This window comes from Strigops habroptila, chromosome 8 (assembly GCF_004027225.2).
Source record: "Strigops habroptila isolate Jane chromosome 8, bStrHab1.2.pri, whole genome shotgun sequence".
In the NCBI taxonomy this organism is placed as follows: domain Eukaryota; kingdom Metazoa; phylum Chordata; class Aves; order Psittaciformes; family Psittacidae; genus Strigops; species Strigops habroptila.
Window position 1 is genome coordinate 51196489 of NC_044284.2, and position 16336 is coordinate 51212824.

General features: G+C 40.2%; 1 protein-coding gene across 20 annotated transcripts in view; it reads left to right on the top strand.

Annotated features, from left to right (window-relative positions):
* PTPRF (protein tyrosine phosphatase receptor type F) overlaps positions 1 to 16336 on the top strand; it is a 391730-nt gene that overhangs the window by 179718 nt on the left and 195676 nt on the right. For all 20 annotated transcript variants that reach the window (XM_030493851.2, XM_030493849.1, XM_030493857.2 and 17 more), the window contains 2 exons: positions 9561 to 9706; positions 12494 to 12635. In XM_030493851.2, coding sequence (XP_030349711.1) covers positions 9561 to 9706; positions 12494 to 12635 — 288 coding nt within the window. The remainder of the gene's footprint in view (positions 1 to 9560; positions 9707 to 12493; positions 12636 to 16336) is intronic.

Consider the following 16336-nt stretch of genomic DNA (forward strand, 5'->3'; position numbering starts at 1 on the left):
AGCTGAAAAATTTATTAACTCAGAAAGTGTGTATTACCAAGTTAATTGGAAGTGCCTTTAAGCTATTACCAGGTGGAAATTTGACTTCAGGTTTCAATTTTAAATTAAAGCAAAGCAGAAAACCATTCTGTGAGGCTGCTGGAAGGTCTGCAGTTAGAGCAGCTCTTCTCTGCTCTCCCTTGTTTTTCTCCTCCTTATAATACTTGGTATAAATGCTGTGAAGGTAGAGTTGAAAACTAAACCCATATATAGGGGTCTGGCTTTTGCCCAAGATATGTAGCAAGCTGCATGCGTGGGTTGTCACACACAGGTTGTAGGTGCTCTAGGGAAACGTAAAAGCAGAAGAGAGGAAATGAAGATGGGGCTAGTTTTCTGCATTGTTTTAATCAGTATTCTTCAGTCGTATGCAGGACTGCTTTGTGCTTCTTGGCATATTTTCTTTTTCTAGTTATGTGTTATTTCAGTTATTGGAAGCAATTGTAATGGTGTCACAGTGGAGAGGTTGATTTACATCCCCGTGTCCCCCCCCCCCCTTTCCTGGCACACGAAAAACTTTCCAAAACCCATGGACAAGAGTCAATCACAGCACAGGGATTAGCCAGTTAGGGATTTTCTTACTAAGATGTAAAGCAGCTCACACTGATAGCCAGCCAGGCACTTTAAGAAAGACATTACAACAGCCTTGAAAAATAAGGAGAAAATTTGCCACCCTGTGCGCAAAATCTGTAGGCATCCTGCAGATACGATATGAAGAGAAACCACCTCCCCGTTGTGTTAAAGTCTAAGTTTCCTGCCTAAAAAACTCTCCACAAATAAATCGGCACCCAGAATGTTCAGTGCCGCTGAGTGACTTGCACAGCATCCTTGTGTGATGGTTGCCTGAGACAATTCTGTTTCAGTATCATGTCAGTTAATTTTAGGCATTTAAACTCTTTCAACAATTCCCATGATTCATAGACAGAATTAGAAATTTACTGAAGTGCAATACTATGATGACAGGCTGTTGCTGTAGTTTATTAATATCCAGTAATCGTGGCCTTAACACTTGAGTGAACAAATGGCTTTTAACCCATATTTCTGTGGAATAAGTAGGTTTATCCAAACATCAGCATTTAACAGTGGATACCTGGTTTCTACTGGTGAAGGGTTGGTTTATAACTGCCCCAAAGAACACAGGACACATAGGGTTTTAAGATGTTTCTTTAAGAAGAAATTTTCAAATATTCAATTTTGATTTAAAGACTATTTAATGTTTTATATCAGGTTTAATAAGTATAAATCCTGTATTTGAAAAAGGGATAAGAGGGCTTGGAAATGCTAGTCCAGGTGTGAAGGTTCCCAGCTGTGTGTCTGCAGGCACACCTCAGCCCCGTCCAAGGCTGTGCCTTTAGACTGGGCTTATAGTAAGGAAAGAACCTGTAGAAATTGTCAGCACCACCAGTTTGCTGGGATGATGAAGAAGCAGGAATCAGAGATTCTAAATGTTTCTGGTCTTAAGTCATTTCAAATACCAATAAAATTACACACTTGACCTACCATGTTACTCCGGCATTCTCCTCAATTAACCTTACTACAGATAAACAAAGCACAGTGGGTCTCACCTGCTGAAATGAGTACCTTGTGTCTTAGTTCACAGTATTTCCTGCTAGTGTTTGGGGAAAAGCATGGCCTCTGCTAGATGACTGCTTTTATTATTTTTGTAATGTAATTTTTCTACTGAAAGTTACAGAGGTCATTGAACATGGTAAAAGATCTATTTCTTAGAGTTTTGTATATTAATCATTCGCTTTATTTGATTTCATTTTGTACAAACTCAAAAGATATCTGAGTAACTTTATGGAAGTCAGGAGATGAAGGTGAAGAGAAATGCAGCTTGCTTTGAGATAATGTTTGTAGATTTGATTATCACGGACAACCACACTTGAAGCTGGAAAACTCAACCACTAAAATTGGATTGAAATAGCAGAACCATTTGTCCTAGCAGTTGGGAATCTCTTAAGCATTAAAACCTAATAACAATAAGATGATAAAACAAGAGAGGACGATGTGCAGGTAGCATTAGGTAACCTGTAATTCAGAGTAATCTGAGGAATGTGTTGAATTTGGAATGCTATTTTCTGTGATAGGGATGCAGTTAAGTGTTTTTTAAAGTGGATGGGAGAGAGGGTTATGATCCATTCTCTGGATAAAAAGAAAATTGTGTATGTATCTGAGCATGCAACACCCCGCTATATATTTGCATTTATTTAATAAGTACCTTGCACCAAGCAATAAAGGACAAAAATTTCATTTACAAAGTGCTGACATCTTAGTGAAATAAAACCAAAATAGGAGAAATAAGGAATGAATTAGCATCGTGATCACTGAGACCCACTGATGGCTTCAATAAGCTGAAGTTAAAGAAAACTTTATTTCAAGGCTCAAACAGGCTCTTCCTTCTTGTATATTATACATTAAAAATGTAAGTTTGAAAAATTGTATTTTGCCAAACAGTATTCCTGATAATCACAAAGGGTCAGGAACCACATTTAAAAGATGGCTAGTATATTGAAAGGAAAACATAAGGATAGTAAACATAAGGATAGGTGGAGAGCCCACTGGCTTGCCTTCTGCCCTGCAGCAGATGATTATGAGAAAACTCATAGATTAGGTTTTACTAGAGTATCCTTCCAGTAGGCATCTATCCGTATACAGATATCAGTCATCCAAGATCATAAAGGAATCGGAGAAATACCCTTGCTGTAAATGCAAGAATGGGCCACCTCTGTCTTCTAGACCACCTTATTTCCATTTCAAAGTCAGTCATGAACATGAGAAAGTCTGTGTCATTTTTGGTTTCTTCCCAGTGTTACAACAACTGAGCCACATCAACATTTTTCACGTATTTGTCCTGACAGCAGCCATGTGAAAACAGCAGGCAAGTTTTACAGTGGAAGGTGAGGCACTTTTGTGCCTTGGCATATGTGACAGGGAAGGTTAAAGTCGGGGTTTTAAACATGAATTTCACAATTTCCAGGCTCAAAGAACTATTCCCATTATCTTTTTGTGCTTGTATCAATAACTTCTTTTAATTCATTTAGCCCAGGCACCTAAATAAGGTTACCCATGTATGCCTATTGTATGTGCTTATCTAGTTCATCTTGTATCACAACTGTAATTTTTTTTCCTTCACAAAGGAGACTACATTCAATCTTAATTTAGCCAAGTCATAAAAGCTTTCAGATAAAAATACAAGCTCCCCTCCCCTACAATGCTGGTCTTATTTTTGGCTGCCCTTCTATTTAGAACGGTGGACACTTGTAGCATGAGGACAGAGATATTTTTCTTCCAAATCTCTCGCAGCAGGTGAGTGTTCATAGAACACTTAATTGCAGACATGTGTTTAATAATTCATTTTTCTCAAACCTGTGTGCAACTCTTTGGAAAAAAATAGCATCTACAAGAGCAGGAGGAGCAGTATGATTGCCAGTTTCTGAATTAAAAATTTTTGGATGAGGTATATTTGATGTGGGTGCTAAATACTGAAAAAGCATCAGGATTCAATTTAATTTTCTCATTTATTTTAAGAAACCATCTAATGATGGGTCTTTGAAATAAAACAAGCTAATATTTGGATATATGAAGCATATTTATGTTGGCATATATTATGTTTCAGCCACTTGAAATTTTTTGCTCTTACAAAATTACAATGAAGTATCTTTTATGTGCCTATTGTGTGCTTAATGTGTAGCGAAATACAAGGATCTGTGCTAAATATACATGATCCAACATCATTTTTCAAGACTATGGCTGGTTTTCAGGTCAGGTAATGCAGATCATATGTTACTTCTCAGAAGCCATGGTTCACGTAAGACACCTTGCCAAGTTAGAGGGAGGCTACACCTCTGTGCCTTGGCCTGGAAAGCAATCTGGCAAAAGAGACTTTTCTCCCTTGGAAGGTCCTTTGGATTCAGTGAGAAACTGCATAGCCTCAAAACAACAGATGTGATGAAGTAACTCTGAACTGTTCTGGTAAATAGAGGAAATCATGAAAAAGTGAACTGAAATGTTACTACTCTGCTACAAACGTAGTTGGTAGGGCAAATTTTAAAATAGCTGCCAGGATGGTTTTCTGATTTCTAACAATTGTTTCACAATAAGCAAATTGTCTAGAAGAGCAGAGAACAGCAGCGATTTATATATATAAATGTGGGTGAAGGAGATGCATCTTCATGGTTGCCCTGCAGGAAGACCGTGTCAGTGGCTCTCCAATAGACCAGAGATTCTGCCTCTGAGGACTTTGGGTTCCCAAACCCATTATACTTGCTTCTGCTGCGGAGAGCAGACAACAGCCTTACTGATTAGTGCATACCTAACTTGTTTGCTTGTACTTCTCTCTCTGCCTTTCTGTACCCATGTTCTTGTGGACCTCTTAAAATGTAATTCGAGGGAGCATTTCTTCTGAAAACACTACACACCCTAGCTCAGTCCAGGACTCTGCATGAGTTTCCTGCTGTTTTCCAGCATAGTGAAATAGACTCGTGTGTGCCTGAATCTCTATTAGCACCTCTTCCACACCATGACTCCCTTCTTGTGATTCACTTTATAGGATTATCCAGGAATCTGTGCTTGCTCAGCAAGTGACTTTCTCAATGCTACCGACCATGAAAGAAAAGTCCTTTTCTTGCGAAATGTTGGTCTGGAGTTTTTGGGGGTATTGTGGTTTGTTCTTTTTTTTAAGTTCTTCAGTGGAGAGCCTGTCTGAGCAGGTTGTTGTTTTTCGGCCCCCAGCCAAAGAAGATGAAGCCTGCTTCTTTCTCTTGTAAGAAAATGCACTTTTTCATGGTCTTCCTCCTCAGAACTGTGTTGTTCCCATAAGCTCCCTAGAATAATTTAGTTTTGAGCAAAGACCAAACAGGGAAAATTTCAGCCAAGAAGGTGAAGGTTTTCCCATTCTCCTGCCTGAAGCTTATGAGTGAGTAGAAATGACGATAGCAGTAATTTCCACTCCTGGTGTCGTGGGAACTTGGGTTATAAAGTGAGGAGCAAAAATTAGTTTAGAGGGTGAGAACTGAATGTGCTCCAGGGATCTGACACTGAGCAGAGAGGCTAGAGAGGGAGAGGCTGGGGTTGTTTGGACTTGGATTTATCAAATGATAAATACACCAGGCTGGAGTTGTTACTCCACGCGATGGAGTAAGCAAAAGTGGGCGTGATGGGCACCCAGCCATCCAGCACCTCTCCCTGCTGTCATCCAAGACTTGCTCGTGAGGTTCTCTCTCAAGCTGATATTTCACAGATTTGTCTTTGGAATACGATCACTCTTTTTCTTTTTTTAGACTTACAGTAAAAAATCTTCAGCTTTGCCTGGTCTTTAGGTCATCAAGGAAAAGTCAGAATTTCGCTGTGAAAGACACTTCAGTTCCTTGTATTTATTTGTAGTTTGTTTGAACAGCAAACAGCTTAAAACTTGGCATGTCCATAATCTTCTGTGGAGACTCTGGTCATTTTGAATTTCAGAAGATGGGGAAAAACCACAACTAGGCTACTGATTAAATACTGTATTTTCGGTACATCCTTATTTTTTCTGATTGTGGTTCTAGGGCTACCCTGAGAGTGCAAATGCTCAGAACAGGTTAAAAAAGACTGTACCATCACCTGGCCCTATCCCTGGGGATTACAACTGCCCTTTGGAGGTAACTGTGATATGTCCCACCACAGCTTCCTCCTGGCAATAGAATTGCAGAGATGTTGGTTGGAGGGGAGGTGTGGAGGTTGTCTAGTTTGCCTAACGTGCATTTTCCCCAGACACCAAGATTTTCAGGGATGATCTGTTGCACTTCTGTTAGCTCTTACTGAGATAAGTTTTGGGATTTGCTGTAAGTTACCAATCAGTATGAAAATATGTATACTCATGCCTGTCTCTATTGTCCAGGGGCCAGAACTCAGGATTTTAGGTTTGCTTAATTAGTACTATCCTTCCATTTCAGAACTTTAGGGCAAACAAATGTTTAAACTGTCTTTCTAGAAATACACTTTCCCAGACCACGTTAGGATTTGGTTCATATATATATATATATGGTATACTTTTGTGACCAGTCTCAGTGGATTTAGATGGTTTCCAGAAATCAGAGTTGATGAATTAGATGTAGAAGGGAAAAAGATTTATTGCAACAATGTAAATTTAAGGCAGCAGAGGGTTTTATTTTTGTTTTACTGTAGCTGAACATTCAGTTTTCTCTTGTTCTGTTTTTTAAGATTATTGATTTTTTTTTTTTTTTTTTTTTTTTTATTTAGACTGTACAAAAGTAAGGTAAGTCCTCAGTGTATGAGCTGGGGAATAGGTGTACAGTGAGAGATATAACTGCATTGTATTCTTCAAGGACAGAAGTTTTTGGATTCTGCTGTATTTCTCACTTGAAAAATTTACGTTATTTTACTAAGATCACAGGGTAAATAATAGAAAATAAAAAAAAAACAAATGCCAAAATGCAGTACAAGACCTCAGCTCAGCACACTGCATAGCAAAGCAGTCAATCACACTGCAATCACTGGCAGCCTGAACAGTAAATTAACATTTCACTGGAATAGATGAGAGGTGAATAAACACAGATATATGTAAATATAAACTAAGTAGAAATAGACATGATTATAGATGAGTAAATACACGAAATCAGCATCAGTTAAGCAAGCACACTTAATAATTACTTGCTGTTCAGCTGTTCCTGTCAGGACAATGTGCTAAAGACTGCAGACAGCAGCCAACATGTCTTAAAAGGCATTTTCTGGGTTTTGAGCTATGTTCTTTGTGCAGTCCTGGGGCTCCCTTCACCAATGATGGTAAAATTGAGTACACCTGTGTGAGATACATTTCTGTGGTGAGGTCAGGTCTGTGATACTCCTTCACAGAACCTTGTTGAGGGCAGAGTATGTGTATCCACTTACACGTGGACAGTTCTGACCTTGGTAGATCCACCATCTGCAAAGACCTTTTGGAAATAAAGCTGAGCAAGCAGCAGTAGTAGAAGTGCATGCCTGCAGCTTAGTGTCTCAGCTGTGACCTCCACATCACCAGCAACCATCGGGGTTGGTGTGTCCCCTGGTGCCTGTGGTCCATGCGGGTGGTTGGTGGGCTCCCTAGTTTGTGACTGCAGTCCACATTGAGCACCCGCATTGCAAGTTTTGAAGGGATCTGCTGTCCAGCTGCCTCAGGAGTGGCATGTCACCAGCCCCTCTCTGCACAGCATGTCCTCAGCTAGTAGTTGCTTCTCTGTGTGGTGCAACTGGTCTGACCTTCACTCTGAAGCTGTGGTGGGCTGATCTTGGCCAGCTTCTCACCCGGTTGCAGGGAAAGACCTGCTCCACTGTCTCTGTGGTCTGCAAGGGAGTCTCTGCTTGGGCACCCAGTGCTCCTTGTCCCCCTCTGACCTGGTTGCTCACAGGGCTGTTTCTCACACTTTTTCCCTCACTCCTCACAGCTGTGAGGCATTTTGCACCTCCTTGAACCTGTTACCACAGAGGCATTGCAATGACAAGTGTGGCTGTGCCCTGGTGTAGGGCCATTTTGGAACTGGCTGTGTCCAGCACAGGGCAGCCATAACCTCTCCTCACAGAGACCCTCCTGCAGCTCGCCCCGGCACCCCATAACGACATGGCTGCTCTGAATGTGTGTGTGGAACAAGAAGCATCCTGGGCCCTCTGCAGTCTCCCTGGTCTCATCCACACATGTTGGAGTAGGCCAGAAGCTGGCCTCCGGTCTTTGTCAAAAGCAGCATCTGGAGTATATTGCTTGGTCGAGCTGCTGTGTGTGTTGTCACACCGTGCTATGCTGTAGGGACAGTGGGGGTCTGTGTAAGCAGGTAGTGTGGGCTAAACCAGAAAGTGAAACTGGGATTAAGGAGGTAGCAAAGTCTTCAGAGATTGCTATGTAAGGGCAGAGTCGCACTCTGCAGCTTCAGGTGCAGGTGCCAGCTTGCAGATGCTGAGGTAGAGGCGCCATCTTCCGCAGTGTCCCCCAGCTCTGTCTGATCCTGCCATGAGCCACTGTGCTCCCTACCCTTATTGGAAAAGAAAGAAAAAAGTGGCTTTTTGCCAGGTTATTGGCCTGATCTACATCACAGAGGCTCTGGTAACCCTGGAGCTGCTTGCGGGAGTTTGAGCACCAGTATCTGGAGGCAGGGAAGGGAGGTGAGCAAGGCCCCCTGCCCTCTTCAGTAGCTGCAACCTGTCAGACTGGCCCAGCTGTAACTTGCAACTGCACCCTTTGCATTTTAATCTCTTAAACATTAGGAAAATGCATTTAAAGATTCTTTTGGCATCGCTGAAAATGTATCCCTCCTAGATCAGGGAAACTCAGCCCCCAGCTTATGAAAAGCTTAGTGTTTAAAGCACCTGGGCTTACAGGTGTCATCCCCCTCTCCCTTAAGGACCTGCCCAGGGACGTGTCCAGAATATGAAGATGCAGAACCACCACCGGCTCCACTGGGAATGTTGGTTCAGTGTCTTGGGGTTGTCCTCTCACTCCTCTCTACATCCCAGCAGCTGTCTCTGCCCCATTTACAGCTCAGGTTCATCTTTGAGGGGGTCGTTCAGAATTGTATTTGAAACATGGCCTTAGTGTGACCTGAATGACATCATGTGTGGATTCTGCTAACTTCCTCTGTGGAGTTAAATGTTTTAGTGATTTATAGGGATACGAAGTTATCAAACACTTCTCATTTGGACAAAGTAGTGTTTCAAAATGATCCTTGGATCATAGGTTGCAAAAATCTCTTGTACAGCAAGTGCAAAAGAAAAATACAATCATTCAATCTGGATGCCAAGTTTTATCCATCCAAGCCTGTCACGTAAATCCAGAAGATGTAAAGATGCAACTGTATTTTCATGAAACTTTTGATTATTAAAATGTTACATGATTTCCTTCCCCCCCTTATTTTCATCTTTTTCATTTTTGCTGAGACTTCCAGGCCTGCATGTCACTTTGGTTTCGTTGCTGACTGCCACTTTTATTAGTCTCTTACCAAGCATAGGCCAGCCTGTGCAGGTTTCCAGATACTTACAGACTAGAATTTTTATGCCAATCTACATCTAAAATGAAATTCAAGGTTGTTATTTGTCTACTTAGAACTGTATCTGTTAATTTTTATGAATGTCTTAACAGCTTTCAGGAAAACTAATGGCAACGTATGGTAGATTTTGTAGGTTTGGTGTCTCAGCTGTTGGGTAGTTTCCAGTGCTATGACCATGTTATAAACCTGCAAAAATCCATTTATTAAAAAAATAAACCGTAAAAATGGTTCCAAATCATCATATACCTGAATGAATGCCCAAGGGGCTGGGGGGGAGCCCTCTGTTGCCGTAATTTACGGTCAAGCCAGATGGACTTTATTTCAGGATAAAGAGGTACTCAAGCAGAAACTGTGCTTGTCATGTTGCAGTCTGCGCTGAATTTCTGTGACCGAGGCCATTCAACCTGGATTTGTAGTAGGAACACCAGTTATCTTATGATTTAGATTAACATGACACATTTCTTGCTTCTCAGATGTTGTATCCTCATGGGGGTGATTTGGTTATTTTTCCAGGCAAGCCAACGTTTATGAAAGCTCCTGAAGATCAGATTGGGATTTCTGGAGGAGTGGCCTCTTTTGTATGTCAGGCAACAGGAGAGCCCAAACCTCGTATCACATGGATGAAGAAGGGGAAGAAAGTCAGTTCTCAACGGTTTGAGGTAATTACAAAAAACAAAAATAAAAATTTAGTAATCTAATGCTTGTAGATCTTATTTACACAATAATCATCGTTGTAACCCGGGTATCTCTGCATCACTATGGTACAGGGTGTAGAGCTTTAGAGTAAAGTCAGTTTCCTTCCCTGAAGGAAATGTAGTCTGTAGTGCAGGCATTGTCTTTGAGCTTGGCGCTTGAAGCACACACATAGGACATCCTTCTTCTAATGGGACACTGGGACTTACAGCTGGATGGCAGATAAGAGTTGGATCTAGCAGTAAACTTCCATTTTCATTGTGAAAATTTATAAGGCACCTCCATGGCCTGTTAACCCCAGTGGAATTCAAAAGTGGGATGCAAAAACGCTATTGAAAGGCTTTCTGAGTGATGTCTACTGCCATCCCTCCCACACATGCACTTGGAAGGGGAATGGTGAAGTAATCCTGAAGGGTGATTTGACTTTCCTGTGAACTGGAGTCTAAAAGAGAGGAAGAGGGAAGAGCAGGTGTAAGAAATGCTTTTGAAAAAGGGTCCAATTTGGTCCATATTTTAAATAGCAAATACATTTTCACTGACTTTCCCCACCTTTTTCTTCACTTTCCTTTTTTAGAGTTGGGCTCTTTTCTCTAAAAATGCCCTTGGAAATGTGACCCTTCTACCATTCTGTTGCCTTTCCTCTAATCCTCGTCTTTGTTGGTTTTGCTTTTCTAACTGGAGCACGAGGTGACTTTGCTGCACAGAATGGATTGATTCAAGTCACCAATTTTAATCATGATTTTGTATGTGAGCAGAAAACCTCAATTAATCAATTTTAATCTTGTTTTACATTGTTATTTTTCCCTAATAAAAGTTACATTTTGTTGTATAGTAATCATTTAAACATTCTAATTTGTAAGTAGCTGTAACCTTTATAGTGAATATGGTACTTACTGTGGCTGATGGGAGGGCTATGTCATATATGCATTTATACAAGCAATTTCATACCTTTGTTCACATTAGTTTTGATCTATGGTTGAGGCATTTTTATTGTGCTAGGAGACAGTGAACAATATCTTTTTTTTGCTAGATAACTATTAATTTTACCTCATTACTAAGATAGCCTTTATTCGGAGGTGTCCTGGTTTTGGCTGGGATAGAGTTAATTTTCTTCCTAGTAGCTGGGAGAAAAATTGGAATTAAGTTTACATGAAAAATTGAAAAACAACAAAACAAATCTGATGAACACATACTAAGTTATTACACAAAAGATGTATTCATTGCTAACAAATGAACAGCATTTTGGTTTCAGTGTCTGTTGGGTCCTTAGTAGTTGTAGCTCCTTTTTCTTTGACACAGAGTGTTTGTTCAAAGGATAGTAAGGGCAAAAGAGCTTTTCTGCTGTTTCATCTCTTAGCTTTTTAGTCCTTATCACTGAAGTGATTTAACCACTGCATCTGACTTTGTCTTGGTTTGAAATTTGGCAGTAGCCCTAACCTGTGTAAAGGTTATAGAAAGTTCAGCATTTTGTCACAGTTTCATATTTAATTTAAAATTGAGTATAAAAAAAAAAATTCCTTAAAACGTATTATGGTGATGTTCATGTTTCTCTGTTTTTGTCTCTCTTTCTCTGCTTGACCTGAAATTAGGGGTTTTTTTTTTTCAGGCTGTTGCTGTTATTTAGAATAGAAGGACTACTCCTTCCAGCATGAGGAATACCGGAGTTTACATGGTCTTGGTTACCTTCTGGTTTCTAACTATTTCTCCTGTCACTGCAGAGTCTTGTGTCACACATTATTTTTCTCCTTCCTATTTTCAGTCATTTGGTCTTTATGCTGTTTGGGAGAAGGACTCCTAAACAGGGTCTTGAGAACAGGGCAGAGGTTTTGCATGGGGGTAATGCAGGTCCTAGGCTTACATACATGTGCCTGGAACAAAATATAGCTTAGTCTCTTCATCTCCCGCTGCAGTTCCCAAGTGACAGGAGGGGAGCTTTTGCTTTTTCCTCATGCTGTCACCATCTGCAGTTCAGTTAGTATTTCCAACTTTTGCTGTGCTCAGTAATAGGAGAAGGATGAGTTTGGCATTAACAGTGGCCTGAGGCTGTGCGTTCCTGTAAGGAACACCGTATAGTTATCCAGCTGCAAACTGACAAATACCTCTTTCTAACATGTAGAAGTTAGAGAAATGCATGTTACAGCATAGCAGGATGGATGGAAAGGTAATGATTTATTAAGGACTTCATTTATTATGCTGGGGAAGGAACTGTAATTACATCATTGTTGATTATGCCAGAGTTGTAAAGTACCTGATGCTGAAGGACATTAAAAGCCCTCACTTTCTGCTGGAGTTAGCATGCACTGTAAGTGCTCAAGGTTTTGTTCTAGTTTTGTTACTATTTTCCTGGTAATCCCGCAGGAGTATATCATTCTGCTCTTCCATCAAGGTGAAAGTTGGCACTAAATTGCTGTCAGTGTGATTAGTAAAACCATTAGTACAAATATGGCTCAGATGTTTTAAATCATCAGATCCACATCTTTATTACCAGGTTGATAATTTGTCAACCTTAATTGATTCATAAAGAACCTCATTGGATCCTCATTTGTTCTGGCCTCCTCAGAGGACAAATATGTTCTTGACTCTGAAATTTTTGCATTTCTGGACATGGAACACTTGACTAATTGCGTGGTATTTTATAGCTTACCGGGCTTGTTTTGGTTTAGTTTTTGGTTTTTAACCCCTGGATTGTTTTGACTTTAGGTTTTTGTTGGAGAAGATATCAGTAAAGCAGTGTTTTCTTTTTATTGTTAAAGGTTATAGAGTTTGATGATGGATCAGGATCAGTACTGCGGATACAGCCCCTGCGTGTTCATCGAGATGAAGCTATCTATGAGTGCACAGCAACCAACAGTGTTGGGGAGATAAACACGAGTGCCAAATTAACGGTGTTGGAAGGTAAGTGGGAAGTTCTTTCATGCCTTAGGTGACAGAAGACATGGCTTTGCCTTTGGTAGCTACATTTTGGTGTGGTGCTTTTAAATGACCTGGTGATATTCTAGCTTGGTTTGGAAAAGCTGTGTTCTTTCTGTATCATTTGCTGTAATTTTTCTCAGTGATAGAAACTAGTATTTTTGAGGCGATCATGAAAGGATTGCAGATTCTGAACTTTCTTTCAAGTGTTTTAGTTGTATTGTTTGATTGAGATGTGTCATTTCTAACTTGGAAGGCTAGCTACAGAAACACTTGTATACTTTTCTCATCTGTCTACTTTGATATAATACCCGTCTTCAGAGTAGCTAAGAATTGTATCTGACAGTCATAAATTTAATCTATGTTGCTACACCTTCTGGATTAAATCAGCACAGTTCTTGAACAGATTTTCGGGTTACTCTTCATGTTTTGAGTTTGATGTGGCATTTAGCTCAGTTTGCTTTTCGCTGTAGTCACAACTTGTTACTCTGTTTCTTCTGTTAAAGAATAGATTTTGATCCTTGTCTGCTATATGGGCAGGCTTTATTTTGCTTGCTGTGTTGTTTCTTCTCAATGGCATTTTTGTGGAAGAACAGTATATTAGATACAAAAGGGATTGTGATGAGTCGATGGGTTGGTTTTTTTTTTCTTATATTAGATTGTCAGATTTCTTGTCTGCTTTTAAGGAAATTGGGAGTTTTTTTCAGCTCATCAATGTTTTGTATTATTTGTTCATATATAGGATTTTGTAACAATACTGGGATATTGTGAATCTGGGGCATTTGGCTGCGTGGATTCTTTCTTATTTTACTTGCCTTTACTAACACAAGCAGGAAAAGGATTAGGCAAATTGCTTGGCATATATGGAGTGATGTAGAAACTTTTGAATAATGAAAAAAACTAGACTGGAAAGCGTTTGTTGTTGTATGATTTTGAACCAGAGGTGACTGGTTATCCCAGTGGTGAGCGTGCACACCATACGTGACAAGTTACCTAATGTCCCTTGTTCTCCCACCCCATTTGTAGCATAAAGGTAATCTTATTTTCCTCTCTGCTCTGTGACTAAGAATACAAACAACTGTAGCATGCTCAGACACTATGGTGATGGGAATCACAGAAATCATTCAGTACTTGATGTGATCGTGTATCTTGTGTCTGGAGGTGGGGCATCTTAAAGGATCAGCTTGCTCTTTAGTAGTAGTATTAAGAATAGGGTAACAGATGCTATAGACTTGAAAATTGTTGGGGAGAAATCAGATCCTTTTTGTTACTTCTTGCCTTTGCAGCCGTGTATGTGAGTGCATAAAGCTCGGTGGAGATCTTTCAGCAGTTTATGTGCAGATCTGCATTTAAATGCTTCTTGCAACTGGATTTTTGTGACACTAGATACTAGAATACCCAAGTATGTGTTCCAAGCACATTCCTGTTTCCTTTGGTTGCAGTTATCTCTTTATGTATCTCAGATATGTATGCATATGCACACACACACACTAATAATTTATTTGCTCTGCATTAAATGTTCAAAGGCCCACAGAGACATGCATTGCATGAAGGAGCACAACAGTATTTCTCAGCTCCATGGTGCTCCTGCTGATTTCCTGATGAGGTAAAACTCTCAGACCACAACATTAACAGGGATTGTTAGGAAAATCCAGAGACAGGAAAAGACATGTGTGCACACAGTTGGAAGAGCCACAGAAGCAAGAATCACTACCAGTCCGGCACAGAGCCTGTTTCTCTATGTGGAGATGTCCTTTAATCAGGAGTAATGCTAGTTTAACATGATCCCATAAGGTTAAAAATGATATGCAGGCTAGTGGCTGTGTTTTCCTCTCTAACTGAAGAGTATCGACCCCTTGCTGAGCACTCTTGTAATGGGCAAAATTAAGAAACATTTGCAGTATAACAGTTTGTATGTGCTCATGCATATAGAGCTGTGAGCTTGATTAGCAAGGATGAAGAGCTACTTGTGCCTCTTATATTGGCTTCACTGATGAAGAAGATGAGTTCTGTTATGATGTATCTGTATTTAAGAAAAAACATATTTCTCTTTTCTGAGACTTTCTATGGACAGGTCTGTATTTCTTTTTTTCAGTCATGCTGTCTTATTGTTGTGTGCTGTCTGCCTTAGGTTGTGCTGTTTCTGCATTTTGGGAGTGTGAATTTTTTTATTATTAATGTTACTTTGTTTGCTTACTTGTTGGCAAAGCAGATAATTGTAACTCATTGCCCTGGCTGTGGTTGTGCTTGGTCTCAACGGCCTCCAAAATGTAGAGGTGAGTGCCTCACCTCTGTTATGCCATCACTTTCCTAACATTAATTTTTTAGAGGTATTTGAAAATGACATATTTCACATGGAACCCTTGATACCCTCAAGGCTGTCAGCTAGGATTGGATTTTCCCTGTGCCTCTGGGGTTAAAATAATTTCTGTAATTGCTCTCAGGTGGCAGTTTGAATGGTGCAGACGTTCTGCAATTCCTTTCAAGAATTTGACTAATGCAGTGGTCCCTGGTGCATGACAAAGCTCTGTCATAGATGTCCTCATGGTTACATGCTGCTAAATACGCAGCACGTATTGATTTTTACATTAGAAATCCTTCATAACAGTAAGTTTTAATGCTTCTTCACAATTTGCTCTTTAGAACATAGGCCTTAACATTAAATCCAGAAGTCGCAGTCAGGGTTTAGCAGGCTGTTATTAGATATCTTTGTAGCTGACTAATCTGGAGCTTTATTTTATTTAGATTTCTGCAATGTTTTACAGATCAGAGGCAGATAATCCTTTCTAATTGCCAGCTTACTCCATTCTGAATATTGAGAAGCGCAAGTCCAGTCTCCTGGAGGAACTGGGAATTCTCACATTAGTGAATCTCTTTCAACAGTTCCGTTCCCTACTACCCTTTCATTCTCTGCTCCCATATCTCTCATTTTTCTCTTCTAACTGCAAGTCCTGTTGTGACCAAACTACGTATACTTAGTGTAACTGGAAATTGTATCTCCTGTTGATAGTAGGAGAAATAGATGTGCATATACCTTCTCTCCTCATTTCTCCTGGGTAGCTGATAAGCTGAATTATGTATGAATCATACTGAACATTTCTATCTTTTTTTCCAATTATGACCTGAGGCAGCACAGAGGTACATACATTCCTGCCTGCCTGGCAGAGGAGGAAAGCAGTACAGAGAGGGGAGGGCTAGAATCAATAAGCTGACACACATTCCCAAGAAAGGCCTCGGGGACAGTTAGTGGCACTAACAAATTAATAAATATATTATTCAGTGGTAATGTTGAGAATTACAGAGCTTTTTAAATAGGGAGATAATATGAAAAGTGACTAGGAAGGATGCCAGCATGGAAGAACGTGCAGCAGGCTGATTGCAGGAGTGTCTACGTGGTGTTCTTCCACAAAACTCCTTCTAGGTTCAGCATTGCAGCTGTATGAGGAAAGGTGATGATAACAGTGTCTGTCTCTAGTTGCTTGTGCACCGAAGTATGCCTTCAATCTGTGGTTTCCAGCAGGCTCCACCCAACAGGAAGATAGGGAAAAGCAGTGCAAAAAAAAAAAAAAAGTCTTCAAGAGGCAGGGGGAGGAGTACATAGATTCTTTGAGAAAGGAAGGAGGCTCAAATACAAAGCGTATTATCAGTCCCTTCTCCCAGGACTTTCATAGAATCATAGAATTACA